This window comes from Stenella coeruleoalba (assembly GCF_951394435.1).
Source record: "Stenella coeruleoalba genome assembly, chromosome: 4".
Classification (NCBI taxonomy): Eukaryota; Metazoa; Chordata; class Mammalia; order Artiodactyla; family Delphinidae; genus Stenella; species Stenella coeruleoalba.
The window spans coordinates 42,615,972-42,634,288 of record NC_137149.1 but is presented as its reverse complement, the minus strand read 5'-3'; the positions used below and the strand labels follow the sequence as shown (position 1 = coordinate 42,634,288).

General features: G+C 40.6%; 1 protein-coding gene and 1 long non-coding RNA gene across 7 annotated transcripts in view; one reads left to right on the top strand and one right to left on the bottom strand.

The window, feature by feature from the left end:
* CC2D2A (coiled-coil and C2 domain containing 2A) overlaps positions 1–18,317 on the bottom strand; it is a 303,035-nt gene that overhangs the window by 63,895 nt on the left and 220,823 nt on the right. For all 6 annotated transcript variants that reach the window (XM_079920214.1, XM_079920213.1, XM_079920217.1 and 3 more), the window contains 4 exons: positions 15,286–15,426; positions 11,828–11,984; positions 10,616–10,851; positions 567–744 (listed from right to left, as the gene is read on the bottom strand). In XM_079920214.1, coding sequence (XP_079776340.1) covers positions 567–744; positions 10,616–10,851; positions 11,828–11,984; positions 15,286–15,426 — 712 coding nt within the window. The remainder of the gene's footprint in view (positions 1–566; positions 745–10,615; positions 10,852–11,827; positions 11,985–15,285; positions 15,427–18,317) is intronic.
* Positions 1–18,317, top strand: part of LOC307185752 — a 180,641-nt gene that overhangs the window by 66,126 nt on the left and 96,198 nt on the right. The window lies entirely within an intron of this gene.

The following is an 18,317-nucleotide window of genomic DNA, read 5'->3' as shown; positions in this document are numbered from 1 at the left end:
TTCAGGGCCTCCAAAACAGTGAGAGAAAAAATGGCTGTTGTCTTAAGTCACCAGGTTTGTGGTGCTTCATTATGGCAGCCTTAGGAAACTAAAACAGACACAAATAAATATATTGCTAATGGTGGCATTTAGGCTAGTGGGGAGCTTTATTTATTTTGGGGGATCCTAGCACCTGTACCCCAACCCCCCATTATAACCACCTGTGATTATAGAAGTTGATTTCTCTGGTATATTATGCTAGGATCTTGGTACAGCGTGACGTTGAAGTTCTCCAATGAATGAGCCAGAGACCTCTCTACCGTCCCCCATCCTCCCTCATCCCCCCACCTCGTCTAGAGACACACACTTGAGCACTGTGGCCAGTTACTCTGCCAGCATTTCTAGGAGCCAAGTGGGGTAACAGATCTTTTCTGCCAAGACCTTAAGACGTGCCCAGGAAGAGCTGACCTTCTGTTCCCCTTGAGAATCTATCAGGACACCAGCATAGCCAATGGATGATTTAAAACCATCTCGCACCTGTGATGACCAAAAATTCTTGGGACAGTGACAATAATTAAAATATGTACCTGAAGTGTTAAACTCTCCGGCCAGTTGAATATTTTCAAGTTGAAAATCTGTCCAAAGTGAACACGGAAGTCGGCCCCAAGTGGCCGACTGTCGGTCCTGGACACTTCCTTGTTGTTGAAGGTCACCTTTAAATACAGCGAGCGCCTCTTGACGTCCTCCCTTCGCAAGACCTCCACCCTGCAGAGTGAGACCATTCACTGGTGGGTCAGTATTCATTTACTAAGTATAACTGGAGTGTTTGACAAATGGTCACTGACCAGAATAAGATACACTGGAGCTGGAGCTTCAGTCCCTTTAGCCTTCATTGAACCAAGGCAGTCATAGGTCTTGCAGCTCTTAATATAATAAATAGTATGTGTGATATGAAATAAGAGGCCCTGAAAAGGCCACAGGGGATTTAGAACTGTGCTAAAGCATCACTGTGCTACGGTCTCCTTAATTATTTCAAACAACCATTACATTTGTATCCCAAAGTTTAAAGTAAACAGAATTATATTATTTGTTAAATGGAGTCAGTTCAGACCATAAAGGCTAGTAGTGATTTATGTTTGGGGAGGATGTTTTAACCTATAAATATAATAGCATATTGTAGCAGTTGGGTCAACTCTGCTTTTCCAAGATCCAAGCTTATTCTTAACATTTTCCAATGGTGAGTCACTGCTCACTGGCTGCAGGGGATTAAGAAATGTTCCTTATTGTTAAAGGTCATTTGAATCCCAGTAGAACATAGGATGTATCCAGGCAAGCATATCACTTTTTTTTTTTTTTAAACATCTATATTGGAGTATAATTGCTTTACAATGGTGTGTTAGTTTCTGCTTTATAACAAAGTGAATCAGCTATACATATACATATACCCCCATATCTCCTCCCTCTTGCATCTCCCTCTCACCCTCCCTATCCCACCCCTCTAGGTGGTCACAAAGCACCGACCTGATCTCCTTGTGCAATGCAGCTCCTTCCCACTAGCTATCTATTTTACATTTGGTAGTGTATATAAGTCCATGCCACTCTCTCACTTCATCCCAGCTTACCCTTCCCCCTCCCCGTATCCTCAAGTCCATTCTCTACATCTGTGTCTTTATTCCTGTCCTGCCTCTAGTTTCTTCAGAACCATTTTTTTGATTCCATATATATGTGTTAGCATACGGTATTTGTTTTTCTCTTTCTGACTTACTTGACTCTGTATGACAGACTCTAGGTCCATCCACCTCAATAAGTCAATTTCATTTCTTTTTATGGCTGAGTAATATTACATTGTATATATGTGCCACATCTTCTTTATCCATTCATCTGTCGATGGACACTTACATTGCTTCCATGTCCTGGTGTAAATATTGCTGCAATGAACATTGCGGCACGTCTCTTTTTGAATTATGGCTTTCTCAGGGGATATGCCCAGTAGTGGGATTGCTGGGTCATATGGTAGTTCTATTTGTAGTTTTATAAGGAACCTCCATACCGTTATCCATAGTGGCTGTATTGATTTACATTCCCACCAACAGTGAAAGAGGGTTCCCTTTTCTCCACAATCTCTCCAGCATTTATTGTTTGTAGATTTTTTGATGATGGCCATTCTGACTGGTGTGAAGTGATACCTCATTGTAGTTTTGATTTGCATTTCTCCAAAGATTAGTGATGTTGCGCATTCTTTCATGTGTTTGTTGGCAATCTATATATATTCTTTGGAGAAATATCTATCTAGATCTTCTGCCCATTTTTGGATTGGGTTGTTTGTTTTTTTGGTATTGAGCTGCATGAGCTTCTTGTAAATTTTGGAGATTACTCCTTTGTCAGTTGCTTCATTTGCAAATATTTTCTCCCATTCTGAGGGTTGTCTTTTCATCTTGCTTATGGTTTCCTTTGCTGTGCAAAAGTTTTAAGTTTCATTAGGTCCCATTTGTTTATTTTTGTTTTAATTTCCATTTCCCTAGGAGGTGGGTCAAAAAGGATCTTGCTGTGATTTATGTCATAGAGTGTCCTGCCTATGTTTTCCTCTAAGAGTGTTATAGTGTCTGGCCTTACATTTAGGTCTTTAATCCATTTTGAGTTTATTTTTGTGTATGGTGTTAGGGAGTGTTCTAATTTCATTCTTTTACATGTAGCTGTTCAATTTTCCCAGCACCACTTACTGAAGACACTGTCTTTTCTCCATTGTACATTCTTGTCTCTTTTATCAAAAATAAGGTGACCATATGTGCATGGGTTTATCCCTGGGCTTTCTATACTGTTCCATTGATCAATATTTCTGTTTTTGTGCCAGTAACATATTGTCTTGATTAATGTAGCTCTGTAGTATAGTCCGAAGTCCAGGAGCATGATTCCTGCAGCTCCATTTTTCTTTCTCAAGATTGCTTTGGCTGCTCGGGGTCTTTTGTGTTTCCATACAAATTGTGAAATTTTTTGTTGTAGTTCTGTGAAAAATGCCATTGGTAGTTTCATAGGGATTGCATTGAATTGGTAGACTGCTTTGGGTGCATAGTCATCTTCACAATGTTGATTCTTCCAATCCAAGAAAGAGAGTGGTATATCTCTCCATCTATTTGTATCATCTTTAATTTCTTTCAACAGTGTCTTATAGTTTTCTGCATACTGGTCTTTTGTCTCCTTAGCTAGGTTTATTCCTGGGTAGTTTATTCTTTTTGTTGCAGTGGTAAATGGGAGTGTTTCCTTAATTTCTCTTTCAGATTTTTCACCATTAGTGTATAGGAATGCAAGAGATTTCTGTGCATTAATGTTGTATCCTGCAACTTTACCAAATTCATTGATTAGCTCTAGTAGTTTTCTGGTAGCCTCTTTAGGATTCTCTATGTATGGTATCAAGTCATCTTCTGCAAACAGTGACAGCTTTACTTCTTCTTTTCCGATTTGGATTCCTTTTATTTCTATTTCTTGTCTGATTGCTGTGGCTAAAACTTCCAAAACTATGTTGAATAATAGTGGTGAGAGTGGGCAACCTTGTCTTGTTCCTGATCATAGTGGAAATGGTTTCATTTTGTCACCTTTGAGAACGATGTTGCCTGTGGGTTTGTCATATATGGCCTTTATTATGTTGAGGTAAGTTCCCTCTATGCCTACTTTCTGGAGAGTTTTCATCATAAATTGGTGTTGAATTTTGTCAAAAGCTTTTTCTGCATCTATTGAGGTGATCATATGGTTTTACTCCTTCAATTTGTTAATATGGTTTATCACATTGATTGATTTGTGTATATTGAAGAATCCTTGCATCGCTGGGATAAACCCCACTTGATCATGGTGTATGATCCTTTTAATGTGCTGTTGGATTCTGTTTGCTAGTATTTTGTTGAGGATTTTTGCATCTATGTTCATCAGTGATAATGGCCTGTAGTTTTCTTTCTTTGTGGCATCTTTGTCTGGTTTTGGTATCAGGGTGATAATGACCTCGTAGAATGAGTTTGTGAGTTCCTCCCACTGCTATATTTTGGAAGAGTTTGAGAAGGATAGGTGTTTGCTCTTCTCTAAATGTTTGATAAAATTCACCTGCGAACCCATCTTGTCCTGGGCTTTTGTTTGTTGGAAGAATTTTAATCACAGTCTCAATTCTATTGCTTGTGATTGGTCTGTTTATATTTTCTGTTTCTTCCTGGTTCAGTCTCAGAAAGTTGTGCTTTTCTAAGAATTTGTCCATTTCTTCCAGGTTGTCCATTTTATTGGCATATAGTTGCTTGTAGTAATCTCTCATGATCCTATGTATTTCTGCAGTGTCAGTTGTCACTTCTTTTCATTTCTAATTCTATTGATTTGAGTCTTCTCCCTTTTTTCTTGATGAGTCTGGATAATGGTTTATCAATTTTGTTTATCTTCTCAAAGAACCAGCTTTTAGATTTATTGATCTTTACTATTGTTTCCTTCATTTCTTTTTCATTTCTTTCTGATCTGATCTTTATTATTTCTTTTCTTCTGCTAACTTTTCATTTTTTTTATTGTTCTTTCTCTAATTGCTTTAGGTGTAAGGTTAGGTTGTTTATTTGAGATGTTTCTTGTTTCTTGAGGTAGGATTGTATTGCTATAAACTTCCCTCTTAGAACTGCTTTTGCTGCATCCCATAGGTTTGGGGTCATTGTGTTTTCATTGTCACTTGTTTCTATGTATTTTTTGTTTTCCTCTTTGATTTCTTCAGTGATCTCTTGGTTATTTAGTAGTGTATTGTTTTGCCTCCATGTGTTTGTATTTTTTACAGATTTTTTCCTGTAATTGATATCTAGTCTCATAGCATTATGGTCAGAAAATATACTTGATATGATTTCAATTTTCTTAAATTTACCAAGGCTTGATTTGTGACCCAAGATATGATCTATCCTGGAGAATGTTCCATGAGCACTTGATAAGAAAGTGTATTCTGTTGTTTTTGGATGGAATGTCCTAAAAATATCAATTAAGCCCGTCTTGTTTAATGTATCATATAAAGCTTGTGTTTCCTTATTTATTTTTATTTTGGATGATCTGTCCATTGGTGAAAGTTGGGTTTTATAGTCCCCTACTATGAATGTGTTACTGTTGGTTTCCCCTTTTATGGCTGTTAGCATTTGCCTTATGTATTGAGTTGCTCCTATGTTGGGTTCATAAATATTTACAATTGTTATATCTTCTTCTTGGATTGATCCCTTGATCATTATGTAGTGTCCTTCTTTGTCTCTTGTAATTGTCTTTATTTTAAAGTCTATTTTGTATTATATGAGAATTGCTACTCCAGCTTTCGTCTGATTTCCATTTGCATGGAATATCTTTTTCCATCCCCTCACTTTCAGTCTGTATGTGTCCCTAGGTCTGAAATGGGTGTCTTGTAGACAGCATATATACAGGTCTTGTTTTTGTATTCATTCAGCCAGTCTATGTCTTTTGGTTGGAGCATTTAATCCACTTACATTTAAGGTAGTTATCGAAATGTATGTTCCTGTTACAATTTTCTTAATTGTTTTCGTTTCATTATTGTAGGTCTTTTCCTTCTCTTGTGTTTCCTTCCTAGAGAAGATCCTTTAGCATTTGTTGTAAAGCTGGTTTGGTGGTGCTGAATTCTCTTAGCTTTTGCTTGTCTGTAAGGGTTTTAATTTGTCTGTCGAATCTGAATGAGATAGAGTAGAATAATCTTGGTTGTAGGTTTTTCCCTTTCATCACTTTAAATATGTCCTGCCACTCCCTTCTGCCTTGCAGAGTTTCTGCTGAAAGATCAGCTGTTAACCTTATGGGGATTCCCTTGCATGTTGTTTTTCCCTTGCTGCTTTTAATATTTTTTCTTTGTATTTAATTTTTGATAGTTTAATTAATATGTGTCTTGGTGTGTTCCTCCATGGATTTGTCCTGTATGAGACTCTCTGTGCTTCCTGGACTTGATTGACTATTTCCTTTCTCATATTCTCATTTCTTCTTCTGGGACCCCTATAATGTGCATGTTTGTGTGTTTAATGTTGTCCCAGAGGTCTCTGAGATTGTCCTGAATTCTTTTCATTCTTTTTTCTTTATTGGGCTCTGTGGTAATTATTTCCAGTATTTTATCTTCCAGGTCACTCATCCTTTCTTCTGCCTCAGTTATTCTTCTGTTGATTCCTTCTAGAGAATTGTTAATTTCATTTATTGTGTTGTTCACCATTGTTTGCTTCATCTTTAGTTCTTTTAGGTCCTTGTTACACGTTTCTTGTATTTTCTCCATTCTATTTCCAAGATTTTGGCTCATCTTTACTATCATTACTCTGAATTCTTTTTCAGGTAGACTGCTTATTTCCTCTTCATTTTTTTGGTGTGGTGGGCTTTTACCTTGCTTCTTCATCTACTGGGTTTTTCTCTGTCTTCTCATTTTGCTTAACTTACTGTGTCTGGGGTCACCTATTTGCAGGGCAGGTCATAGTTCCCATTGTTTTTGGTGTCTGCTCCCAGTGGCTAAGGTTGGTTCAGTGGGTTGTGTAGGCTTCCTGGTGGAGGGGACTGGTGCCTGTGTTCTGGTGGATGAGGCTGGATCTTGTCTTTCTCGTGGGCAGGACTGTATCCGGTGGTGTGTTTTGGGGTGTCTGTGACCTTATTATGCTTTTAGGCAGCCTCTCTGCTAATGGGGGGGGGTTGTGTTCCTGTCTTGCTAGTTTTCTGGCATAGGGTGTCAAGCACTGTAGCTTGCTGGTCATTGAGTGGAGCTGGGTCTTAGCAGTGAGATGGTGATCTCTGGGAGAGCTTTTGCCGTTTGATATTACATGGAGCCAGGAGTTCTCTGGCGGACCAATGTCCTGAACTCGGCTCTCCCAACTCAGAGGAACAGGCCTGACACCCGGCCAGAGCACCAAGACCCTGTCTGCCACATGGCTTAGAAGTAAATGGAAAAAAAGAGGAAACAAGGAATGAAATAAATAAATAAAATAAAATAAAAAGTTATTAAAGTAAAAAATAAAAAAGTAATAAAAAAGAGAAAAAAAGAAAATGAAAGAAAGAAAAAACAGAGCAACCAAACCAAAAAACAAATCCACCAATGATAACAAGTGCTAAAAACTATACTAAAAAAATAAAAAATAAAAAAGGACAGACAGAACCCTAGGACAAATGGTAAAAACAAACCTATACAGACAATATCACACAAAGAAGCGTACACATCTCACAAAAAGAGAAAAAGGAAAAAATATATATATTAAAAAAAAAGGAAGGGAGCAACCAAATCAATAAACAAATCTACCAGTGATAATAAGCTCTAAATACTAAACTAAAATAAATACAAAACCAGAAACAAATTAGATGCAGAACACAAACCCCAAGTCTACAGCTGCTCCCAAAGTCCACCGTCTCAATTTTGCAATGATTCGTTATCTATTCAGGTATTCCAGAGATGCAGGGTACATCAGGTTGACTGTGGAGATTTAATCTGCTGCTTCTGAGGCTGTTGGGAGAAATTTCCCTTTCTCTTCTTTGTTCACACAGCTCCTGGGGTTCAGCTTTGCATTTGGCCCCAAATTTAAATTTTGGCCTTTGCTTGTAGGTCTCCTGAGGGCGTCTGTTCTTCACCCAGACAGGAGGGGGTTAAAGGAGTGGCTGATTTGGAAGCTTTGGCTCACTCAGGCCGGGGGGGAGGGAGGGGTACGGATGCCGGGCGAGCCTGCGGCGGCAGAGGCCGGCGTGACGTTGCAACAGCCTGAGGCGCGCCCTGCGTTCTCCTGGGGAAGTTGTCCCTGGATCATAGGACACTGGCGGTGACGGGCTGCACAGGCTCCCGGGAGGGGGGGTGTGGATAGTGACCTGTGCTCGCACACAGGCTTCTTGGTGGCTGCAGCAGCAGCCTTAGCGTCTCATGCCCGTCTCTGGTGTCCGCGCTGGTAGCCACGGCTTGCACCCATCTCTGGAGCTCGTTTAGGCAGTGCTCTGAATCCCCTCTCCTTGCGCACCCTGAAACAATGGTCTCTTGCCTCTTAGGCAGTTCCAGACTTTTTCCCAGACTCCCTTCTGGCTAGATGTGGTGCACTAGCCCCCTTCAGGCTGTGTTCAGGCAGCCAACCCCAGTCCTGTCCCTGGTATCTGACCTCTGAAGACCGAGCCTCAGCTCCCAGCCCCCATCTGCCCCGGCGGGTGAGCAGACAAGCCTCTCAGGCTGGTGAGTGCTGGTTGGCACCAATCTTCTGTGTGGGAATCTCTCCACTTTGCCCTCCGCACCCCGTTGCTGCACTCTCCTCTGTGGCTCCGAAGCTTCCCCCCCACCACCCCCTGTCTCTACCAGTGAAGGGGCTTCCTAGTGTGTGGAAACCTTTCCTCCTTCACAGCTCCCTCCCACTGGTGCAGGTTCTGTCCCTGTTCTTTTGTCTCTGTTTTTTCTTTTTTCTTTTGCTCTACCCAGGTATGTGTGGAGTTTCTTGCCTTTTGGGAAGTCTGAGGTCTTCTGCCAGCGTTCAGTAGGTGTTCTGTAGGAGTTGTTCCACATGTAGACGTATTTCTGATGTATTTGTGGGGAGGAAGGTGATCTCCACGTTTTACTCCTCTGCCATCTTGAAGGTCTCTCGAAGCATATCATTCTTATAGCCACGAAGTTAAAAAAACCAAAACCTTCAAGAGCGGTCTTTAATTTTATTGTACATATTTGCAGAGATGCCCACTACAAATTCCAGTTATTGGTTAAGCCAATAGCAACTCAAGTTTGTTAAGGAAATTAAAAGGTTAGAACATAAAAATCTAAAACACACTCAGGGTTTTTTGGGTTGTAGTTGTTTTTTTTTTATGTTATGATGTATAGACACAACATAACACTTATCATTGTAACTATTTTTAAGTATACCATTCAGTGGCATTAAGTGCATTCACAATGTTGTGCAACCAACACCACTGTCCTTCTCTAGAATGTTTTCATCATCCCAAATAGAAATTCTGTACTCATTAAATTGAGTGGGTAGTTTTAACTTTCTACCTCTCCATAATTTAGGCCCATCCCAGGCATGAAATTGCTCAGTTGACTTGAATTTTTTTTTTCTATAAAAGACATTTAACAACAAATCTTGAGAAATATCCAAGACCCCCAAAGACTTCACTCAGGGTTTTTTAAAGGCTTATTCCCAATACTGCAACCTCATGCCACCAACAGACCTAAAACACCTCCGTCTTCTGCATGGCCCTCTTTGACCTGATGGCCTGATGAAGAGGGTGGCTTATAATCGTTGGCTTGGGGCAATCTGGTTTATAGTCCCCAAGCCTAGTGAAAACTCAGAAACTTCAGACTGAGGTATACATTCTTGGTCAAAATGGGACTCACCATAAAGGATTGTAAAATCAAGCCTAAATTTTCCCTTTAAAAAACATGCTCAAAGTCACATATTTTGAATGTTCATAACAAAGTTATACGGTATGGTATTTGTGGCCTGAAAGTAGCTAATTTAGTGCTGGGGAACAGTTTACTTATGTATAGCATCTGAATGCTACGAAGTTGAGAGAATACATGAAAATGCACAGGGAGCTACGGTGTAGAAGTAAGTTATTAGCATATTAATAGAAGTTTGAAACTAAGAAGATTGTGGGGTCTTATAAAGACATCCTGGTTAACCCCTGCATCCTAATATCTCTGATGCTGACTTCTCACTTTCTATGGTGGAGTATTGAAGATTCAAGTCTGAGATATTCCCTGTGTTCATGATAGGTCTTCTGGGTACTGGAGTATTAGGCCTGGGATCTGGTGGTAATAATTATTTCAATATATTTCCTTTAGTAGATAACAGTATGGTTTAACATGCATCAGAATCACCTGGAAACCTTGTGAAAACACAGTTTTCTGGGCCCTAACCCAGAATTTCTGATTCAGCAGGTCTCAGTAGAACCTGAGAATTTCCAACAAGTTCTCCAGGGATGCTGATGGTGCTGGTCCTGGGGTTACACTTTGAGACCCATCTCTGTAAAGTATAGGAAAGAAATAAATAGCAAACTTAAAATATTTTTATTAAATTACAAATTTCTAAAAAAAAGATGAACATATATATGTGTGTTTATGAACTTATTATATGTATAGATTTATAAACGTTATATAACTTTTAGGGATCACATATGAATGACTAGAGATGTAATTCTACCAGATCTGGAGGGCCTCAGATGGCCTCAGATGGCCTTGACTTTATCTCAAACTATAGGGAATATCCACAGTTCCTTTGGGAGGCTCTGTGAGGCCTTCAAAGACAGCAGGTGGCCTAGGAGCAGCTGAAATCAAGGGCCAAGGAGAGATCTGGGTATCTGTGCCAGGGACAGGGGGTGTGCCAGCAGTGGACAAAAAAGATACACTGAGGTTACAGATAAAGGCTCCGAACCAGAAGCCATGCAGGCAGGCACTGTGCAGAGTGTCCCCTACAGGCAGCTTCTGGTAATGAGCTCCTGAGTGGCCAATGGCGATGCGTTGGGCGGGTGAACCATATGAAATCGCCAAAATCTGGACAAATACCTGCAATTTCATATCGTCCAACCTAATAAATATCTACAGAGACTTCATGATTCTCCTGATCATTCCATGTCAGTCAGGAGATGTACATTCCACATGGTGCAGTGTGTGTGTCACATGTCAACCTCAGTTATGTTTGGAGCATCTGCTCACCTGGGACACTGGTCGTTGGGTGTTACATTCCCCGCAAGGCTCAACTCTGGGACCAGCGTGGGCTCCCCGGGCCTCCTCCGGCTCTGGGCTGCTCTCTCCCTCACCTGTTGCTCTATCACAGCCCGATCTGTGGGCTCTGGAGGCACAGGTTTCACAGGCTCCTCCCCGGGATCTGGCTCCTTCATCTCATCAGGATGTTCTTCGACTGCTTGTTTGTTTTTCTTCTTTTTGGCCCTCTGTTGGGTAAGAGGCAACCTTATGTCAAACAGGAATTTTGGAATTTCTTTAAAAAGCACAGTCTTCAGAATCAGATAGACGTGGATGCAAACCCAGCTCCACCTCAACCAGCTGTGTGCACTCAGGCAGCTCACTAAGCCATTTGACCTGTCCATGCCTCAGTTTTCTCGTCTACAAAGTGGGAACAATTATAGGAAACTTTTTCCAGGTCTCTTGAAATGAGGTAATGGCTGGAAAGAACTTATCACAGTGCCTGGTCCCTAGAGAGAGCTTAAAAAAGTTAACTATTCATCTGCTCATTAGTATTGGCTTTAAAGACCAAGGATACATCTCTTTTTGGCTGCACACGCAGCATGCGGGAGTTCCCCAACCAGGAATCGAACCTGTGCCCCCTACGGTGGAAGCACAGAGTCTTAACCACTGGACCACCAGGGAAATCCCAAGGATACATCTTGAAATTAAAGTGAGGCTTGTGAATACAACTGACACTGCAGGTCACCTTGATCTATTACTTATTGTCCCTGGATTACTTATTACTTGTTGTCCCAGTTTTGCAAGGTCATATGTATAAAGTTATATAATTTTCTGGGGGAAGCCCAGAAGCACCAATACCCTACATTAGATAGGGTAAGTCATGTAAAATAGTAAAATACGTTATCACAGGGCTTGACAGGCACATGAGCGATTACCAGGTTATTGCTGGTTCATTCAAACAGCCCCAGGATGATACAGAGAACTGTTTTTGGAAGAACCTTTCTCTGGTATCAGCAGGCTGGGTGGCTTTTTCAACATGTGCATTAATCAGTTCATTCTCTCATCCTTTTGTCCCCTAGCGAGGGGGCTGGGAGGGAGACAGAGCACAGCAGGCAGGGGACCCCAGTCTGTGTGCCCAGTTTCCCTCCTCCTGTCTCAAGGTGCCTCTACCCAGACCCTTCCTGTCCCCTAGGTCAGCTCTGTTCAAGGCTGTTTACAGACCTGGGCTTTCTTCCAGGCTTTCCACTGCTGCTGTGCACGTCTGTATTCCTCGATCTTCTGTTCGTACTCTTCCATGTGCTCTTCCAACAATTCACTTATCTCGGCCTGAATTTCTGCTTCATATGCTTCTTCATCAGCTTTCTGGTCAACTTTTTCCCTTTAAAATAATTTATAGCACCTTAGTTATTTCTTGAAATTAAGTGATAGAGTAGTAATAGCAGCAAATACCTGTATTGGGCTTGTGTGTGGCAGCTCCTCTCCTACAAGCTTTGCACAGGTGAGCTCACAACCGTGTGAGGCAGATACTGTTACCTTCAGCATTTTATACACTAGGAGACTGCAGCACAGAGAGGTTAAGTAACTTTCCCAAGAACACACAGCTGGTGAATGGAAGAGCTGGAATATGAGCCCAATCTGTTTACACTAAGCCACAAAGCCACGCTGAGTTAGATGATCCAGATGGCACCCTGACACAGTGCCTGCAAATTCTCAGCTGACAGAGGCAGCAGTTTCATTGTAGTTATTTTGTTAATTCTTCAGGTCTCTGAGGAACCACTTCATTATGCTGCTACCAAATCCCTGAAGCTACTTTTTTGACTTTGGATTGACAATTTGAATTTTTCTTTGATGATTCTGCTGACAGTGCATTAATGTTCAGCCTGACCCAGAGCAGTGCTTCCCGCAGTGTGTTCTGTAGAGTTCTGGTTCTATGAGGTGCCCTCCAAAAAAAGGTGCTGTGGCCAAATCAACACAAGATTGAACAAATGTGAAGTTTCCATGTTGCTTTGTAAAGGGCTTTGCAGAGCCCTTTACATGCGGATGGGCAGTGTGACTCCCCAGGAGGGTGGGGGAGGGCAAGCATGGTATCCAGCACATCCCACCCAGCACTTCAGAGTTGTTTCAACCCATCCCCTGTGCTTATCTCCTAATGCGATCAGTATGGTCTGGCCTGCAAGTTCTACTCTCCTAAAGTTCCAGCTCCTTTTTAGAGAAACTTAGCCTAGAGCTGACCAATGTTTGCATATGTACACGTGTGGCCTGGTGGGTTAGCAGTTAACAGGCCCCCAAGGCGCAGACTCTTACAAAGCTACTACTGAAGAAATCACTTGGGAAACACCTGAAATTTATAAACATCAGAGAAATTTGGCCCCCAAGTTATGTTCCATCTCTGATATATATTCATTCGCTTTTCTCCTTGTTAATCAGAGGCATGAATAAACTAGTTGAAATTTAAATATTTTTGCAGGAAGAAATAATGCTATATCATAAGGTAGCTAGATGAATCAAGAATGTGAAGAAAGGGCACTCCAAAAGAATTTAGGACACAGCTACTTATGGGTGGAAGTGATGTGAAGTATCACAAAAAGGAAGTTTGTAACCTAGAGGTGACCTTAACGGTAAATTTCCTATAAATTTTTGTTTATCCTAAACTTAAGGAAGGAAGGAGAAAACAATCTTGTAACTATTTATGTTCTGCTTCTGGATGGAAGGGATGGCCTGGAAGATGGAATATGGAAGCCAAAACACTGGGATTTCTGGAAGACATCCACGATTTCTGTGGTACAGACTATCTGAATTTGTTTTTATATTATATTATATATTTTATATTAATTGAGCAGATACTACATGGCAGGTGTGCTGTCTGGGACCAGATACCCAGTGGTGACAAGATCCCTGCCCTCATAAAGCACAGTCTTGTGTTTGTCCTGGAAACTGCAGAATGTTTTCTCAGTTTTATGATAATTACAACCCCCCAGCATCACAATTTGCAGCTATCTTTGGCTAAAAACTGACTGTTTTCAAAGCACAGTATCAGATAATTGCCCTCATGTGTCACTTTTCCTGTAGATGTATGGGCACATCACTTATGCAGATGAAACAAACAGGAAGGGACCAAAACCAGCAGCAGCGATGCTCTTGAATTAATAGGCAGAACATGGTTGTGTTGTGATAACTGTACTCTTAATTATGTACCAAAGTCTAGTCAGTTCAACTGCATAAATATTATCAAAGCATACTTTCTCCACACCACACACAAAGATCAATTCCAAATTGAATTTGGAATTTGAAAGATTAATCTTCATTAATATGAAGATTACAGGAGACAATATAGTAGTATATCTACTTGATTCAGGGGAAGGATTTCTTCAAACAAAAAGCACTGATCAGAAAAGAAAAGACTAATATATTCTACCACTTTAAAATTAAGAATTACTATTCTTCAAAAAGCAGCAAACTACTAAAAAGACAACTACAGAAGATTTCTGCAACACACATCGACAAAGGTCTCATGTTCAGGATATATACCAAACTTCTACAAATAATGGAAAAGATAAAAGGACAAACAATCCAGTTCAAAAATTGGCAAAAGTCTTGAACAGACACTTTGAAAAAGAGGAATTCAAAATGGCCAATTCATGCATAAGAAATATAAATTAAAACATGCCATCCGATTGGCAAAATGTGAATGTTTGACAACATCAGGTGATAGGGCTGATATGGGTGACGTGGACCCATAGGAACACTGGTCAAACTGAAAGTCAGCACAAACACTCTGGAAAAGTGTCTGCAACCAGCGTATAAGTATTTGGAGAAGCACATCCCCTAAGACTCGACAATTCCACTTCCAGGTATATTTCTGGAAAACTTAGGCACACGTACCCTAAAAAGACACATACAAAAACGTCTATAAAAGTGCCGTCTGATTTCATTGTCTGTGTCCCCTTCACTCCCAAACTGGAAGCTCTGGGAGGAAAGAGATGATGTTTATCTCCTTCATCAGCGTAGCCCAAGAGTCTAGCACAACGCATGACAGAGTGGGCACTTAAGAAATGATGAATTGTACTTGAAAACTGAGTAACATTTTTATAACAATTTTGAGAAATAAAATTCATTCTTTTAAAATGTAAAAAAAAAAAAAGAAATGCTGTCTATAACAGCTGAAAAATGGAATCAACTCAAATGTCAATCAACAGTAAAATAGACAAATTTTGTTATATTCATATAATGAAGTGTTATAGAGCAAAGAGAATTAACTACAACTGTGTGCCGAAAAGGAGATGATCTCCAGTGGTATTGAAGAAAAGAAACAGGTGTGTGTTCACTAAAGCATACACACAATATACTTTCACTTATGGAAAATTCAGATTCAGGCAATATTAGACTAAGTGTTAGAGATTACACATAGATGGCAAAGCTATTAACTAAAAGCAAGGAAACGCTGATCATAAAAGTCCAGAAAATGGTTACTTCTGGGACAGAGGAGATGTAATTGTGGTTAGGAACATGGGGGATGCTCAGATACTAGTAATGTTCTAGTTCTTAACTTGGGGAGTTGCACATGGTTATTCATTTGTAATTATTATTTTTAAAATTATTTTAAAAATTGTATCTATGTTTAATACATTTCCCCCTATGCATGATATAACCCAATAAAACAATTTTTGAAAAAAGCCTACTTTCTCAAAACAAGTTTCAAGGGTGTATTTGTAAACCTCTGGAACTCTCGAAGGGATTTCATCTCTTTCCAGACTTTTATGATGGTCTTAAGCAATGTTCGATCTTTTTCTTGTTCAGCATCACGCAGTTTTCTTGTTTGCCTACAAGATATAATACATGGATATATATTTAAAAGTTATTTAGGTGTGTTTGCAAATTAGGAAAAGAAACTAATAATGCTATAGTGATTGTATAGTTAATGTCACAGCTATGATATTTCTTTAGTACTAGAAAACCAAAAATATGAATGCAAATTTGAAGTCAATAGGATGCTGGTCTGTTTTTATAGGTTATTTGATTTTGTTTTCTCTAGTAGAATCTGACTTCAATTAAACTAAATTACCATTTAAAATTCTCATTAATACTGTGCAATCTTAAACAGCCACTTTTGAAATTATAAAAATAAGGGGCCAAGTAAACGTAGTTCTCATGGACTAAACTATGATAAACAGGAAATTATGTTGCTGCCCCAGTTAACAAGTATATTAAAGTCTGCCTGTGTTAACACTAGTCACCAGTCCTACCTTTAGGAGATGAAGTAATGTTACTACATCCCTTGGTGAGTTTTCAGTGCTGACTAGATTAGCGATATTTCTGGCTTGCTTTGAAGAGGCTTCTTTTGAAAATGCTTTCATTGTGATTGATATTATTTAAAGTGTTTGGGAATTATGTAATGCCTTACTTTAAGCCCCCTCTACAAATAATAGCCAAATGTACTCTATTATGCCATTAGTTAGTTAATTAATTAGATTTTTTTTTTCTTGAGCAAGTATCAGATGTCATTCCAGGGGATTCAGAAGTGGTTCCTAGGAGATAGTAGGTGTCTCTGTTCTCAGGGAGTTTATAACTTGGCTCAGGAGACAGACACATAGATAAATGACTGACAGAGTGCCCTAGGAAACCATAGGCACAGTGTTTCATGAATCATCACCTCCTGAACTCCAGAAGGAAGGCCTGTGTCTGGAAGTTGGTTGTACTTGTGATGACTTAGTCTGGAGATGGTGCAGAGAAACACAGAGGTCTAGGTTTCTGATCATTCAGTTGGTGTCATGGAAAAGGAAGCTGGTAGAAGCTGATGGCCAGTTAGTGGTTGGGTAGCCAAGATTTGGGACTCTCGGAAGACCTTAGAAAAGCTAGGAGGCAATGAACTAGAATAAGAAACATTCTTCTTGAGGAGCAGTAAAGCATTCTGGTTAAGGGCACAGATGTGGGAACCAAGATACCCAGATTTAAATCTTGGTTCTAGCCGGCCTTGGGCAAACTATTTTACTTCTCCATGCCTTATCTGAAAGTAGAGATGATAACAGAATTTATTTCACAGGGTTGTTGGGAGGAGTAAACGAGTTAATTAATACTAGAACCATGTCTGACATCTGGTAAGTGGTCCACAAATATTATCTGTCATTACCTAGTGATCTGTTCTTCTCTTATGCCTTTAGCAGCTATCTCTCCTGCCTCCTTTAAAAAACACTGCAATATAAAATTATTTTACGAGTTATATGACACCTTAAGCCTTTCTGATATATTTTCTACTTCCTTTTTTAGTCCCTGACAAGATAGTTTCTCAGAAATGCTAAAAAGAACGCTTAGCAAGTAAAATTTGACCTATGAGCTAGAGAAGCAAAGAATCACGAAAGAATATTTAATTAGATTGTTGCCAGACTATGGAGGAAGAGGAAAAGGCAACTATGATTAGGGAGCTGGGTTACACTTTTCTTTTTCTTTTTAAATCTATTTATTTATTCTTGGCTGTGTTGGGTCTTAGTTTCTGTACGAGGGCTTTCTCTAGTTGTGGCGAGCGGGGGCCACTCTTCATCACGGTGCGCGGGCCTCTCACCATCGTGGCCTCTCTTGTTGCGGAGCACAAGCTCCAGACGCGCAGACTCAGTAGTTGTGGCTCACGGGCCCAGTTGCTCCGCGGCATGTGGGATCTTCCCAGACCAAGGCTCGAACCTGTGTCCCCTGCATAGGCAGGCAGATTCTCAACCACTGTGCCACCAGGGACGCCCAAGGGTAACACTTTTCTGAAGCCTGATGTAGATGGGGTCTGGAGTGTGGAAAGGAGTCCAGCCCAGAGGTGAAACTTTGGGAGCCACATTGGCATCTAGATGATATTTAAAACCACAGGACTGATTCATCTCAGGAGAAAATGCAGATTAACAAAAGATTAAAAATAAAAAAATCCTGGGAGGAACTCTGAACATTTAGAAGCTGGGCAAAGAAGGAAGATTAGGCAAAGGATAGTGGGAAGGACAGGTGGCCGAAGAGGGGTGAGGGCGTCTGAGAGAGGGTGGTGTGTGGCACCCTGTGGGGACAGTGCCCAATGCCAAGTACCAGGGGGGCTGAGAGGTCCCCTTCTGCTTAGCAACACGGAGGTTCCCCAGGACTGTGGCAAGATCAGCCTCAGGGCAAAGGTGGGCGCAGGAAAGAGGCTAGACTGGACAGTGAAGGGGAGGGGAGGGAGTAGAGACAGCAGTACTTACCAAATTTACATTTAAAATACTTATTAGTAAATACTTGCCAGAAGTTTGGCTGTGAAGGGAAATACAGGGATAAAGTGGTAGCTGGATGGGGATCTGAGATCCTAGACTTGTTATTTGTTCAAGATTGAGCATATGTGAGGGTGAAGATCCAGGAGAGGGTTAAATAAAGTGTTCCCCTGTATTGCACGAACACCCATGTTTCCTTTCTTAATACAGCCTGGTTCCAGTGCAGAGGACGAGCAGTGTGGTCATGATGCCACTTACGGAAAATAAGATGGAAAATGCGTCACTGGCTGAGGTTAGCTGCCCCAACCTGGGACCTATCAGATACCCAGGAGTGGGCTCCAAGGCAGCTGGCTCATCAGCAGCTCCCAGGGGGCTTCAGGGAACAGGTCCGCTTGATGAGATATCCAGGAACAGACCATCTGCTTAGAATTTGCTTTTCCACCATGTGAAAAGTCAGTAAAGGACTAAAATCCACTCTTTCACTGCATCAGAAATGCTGAATC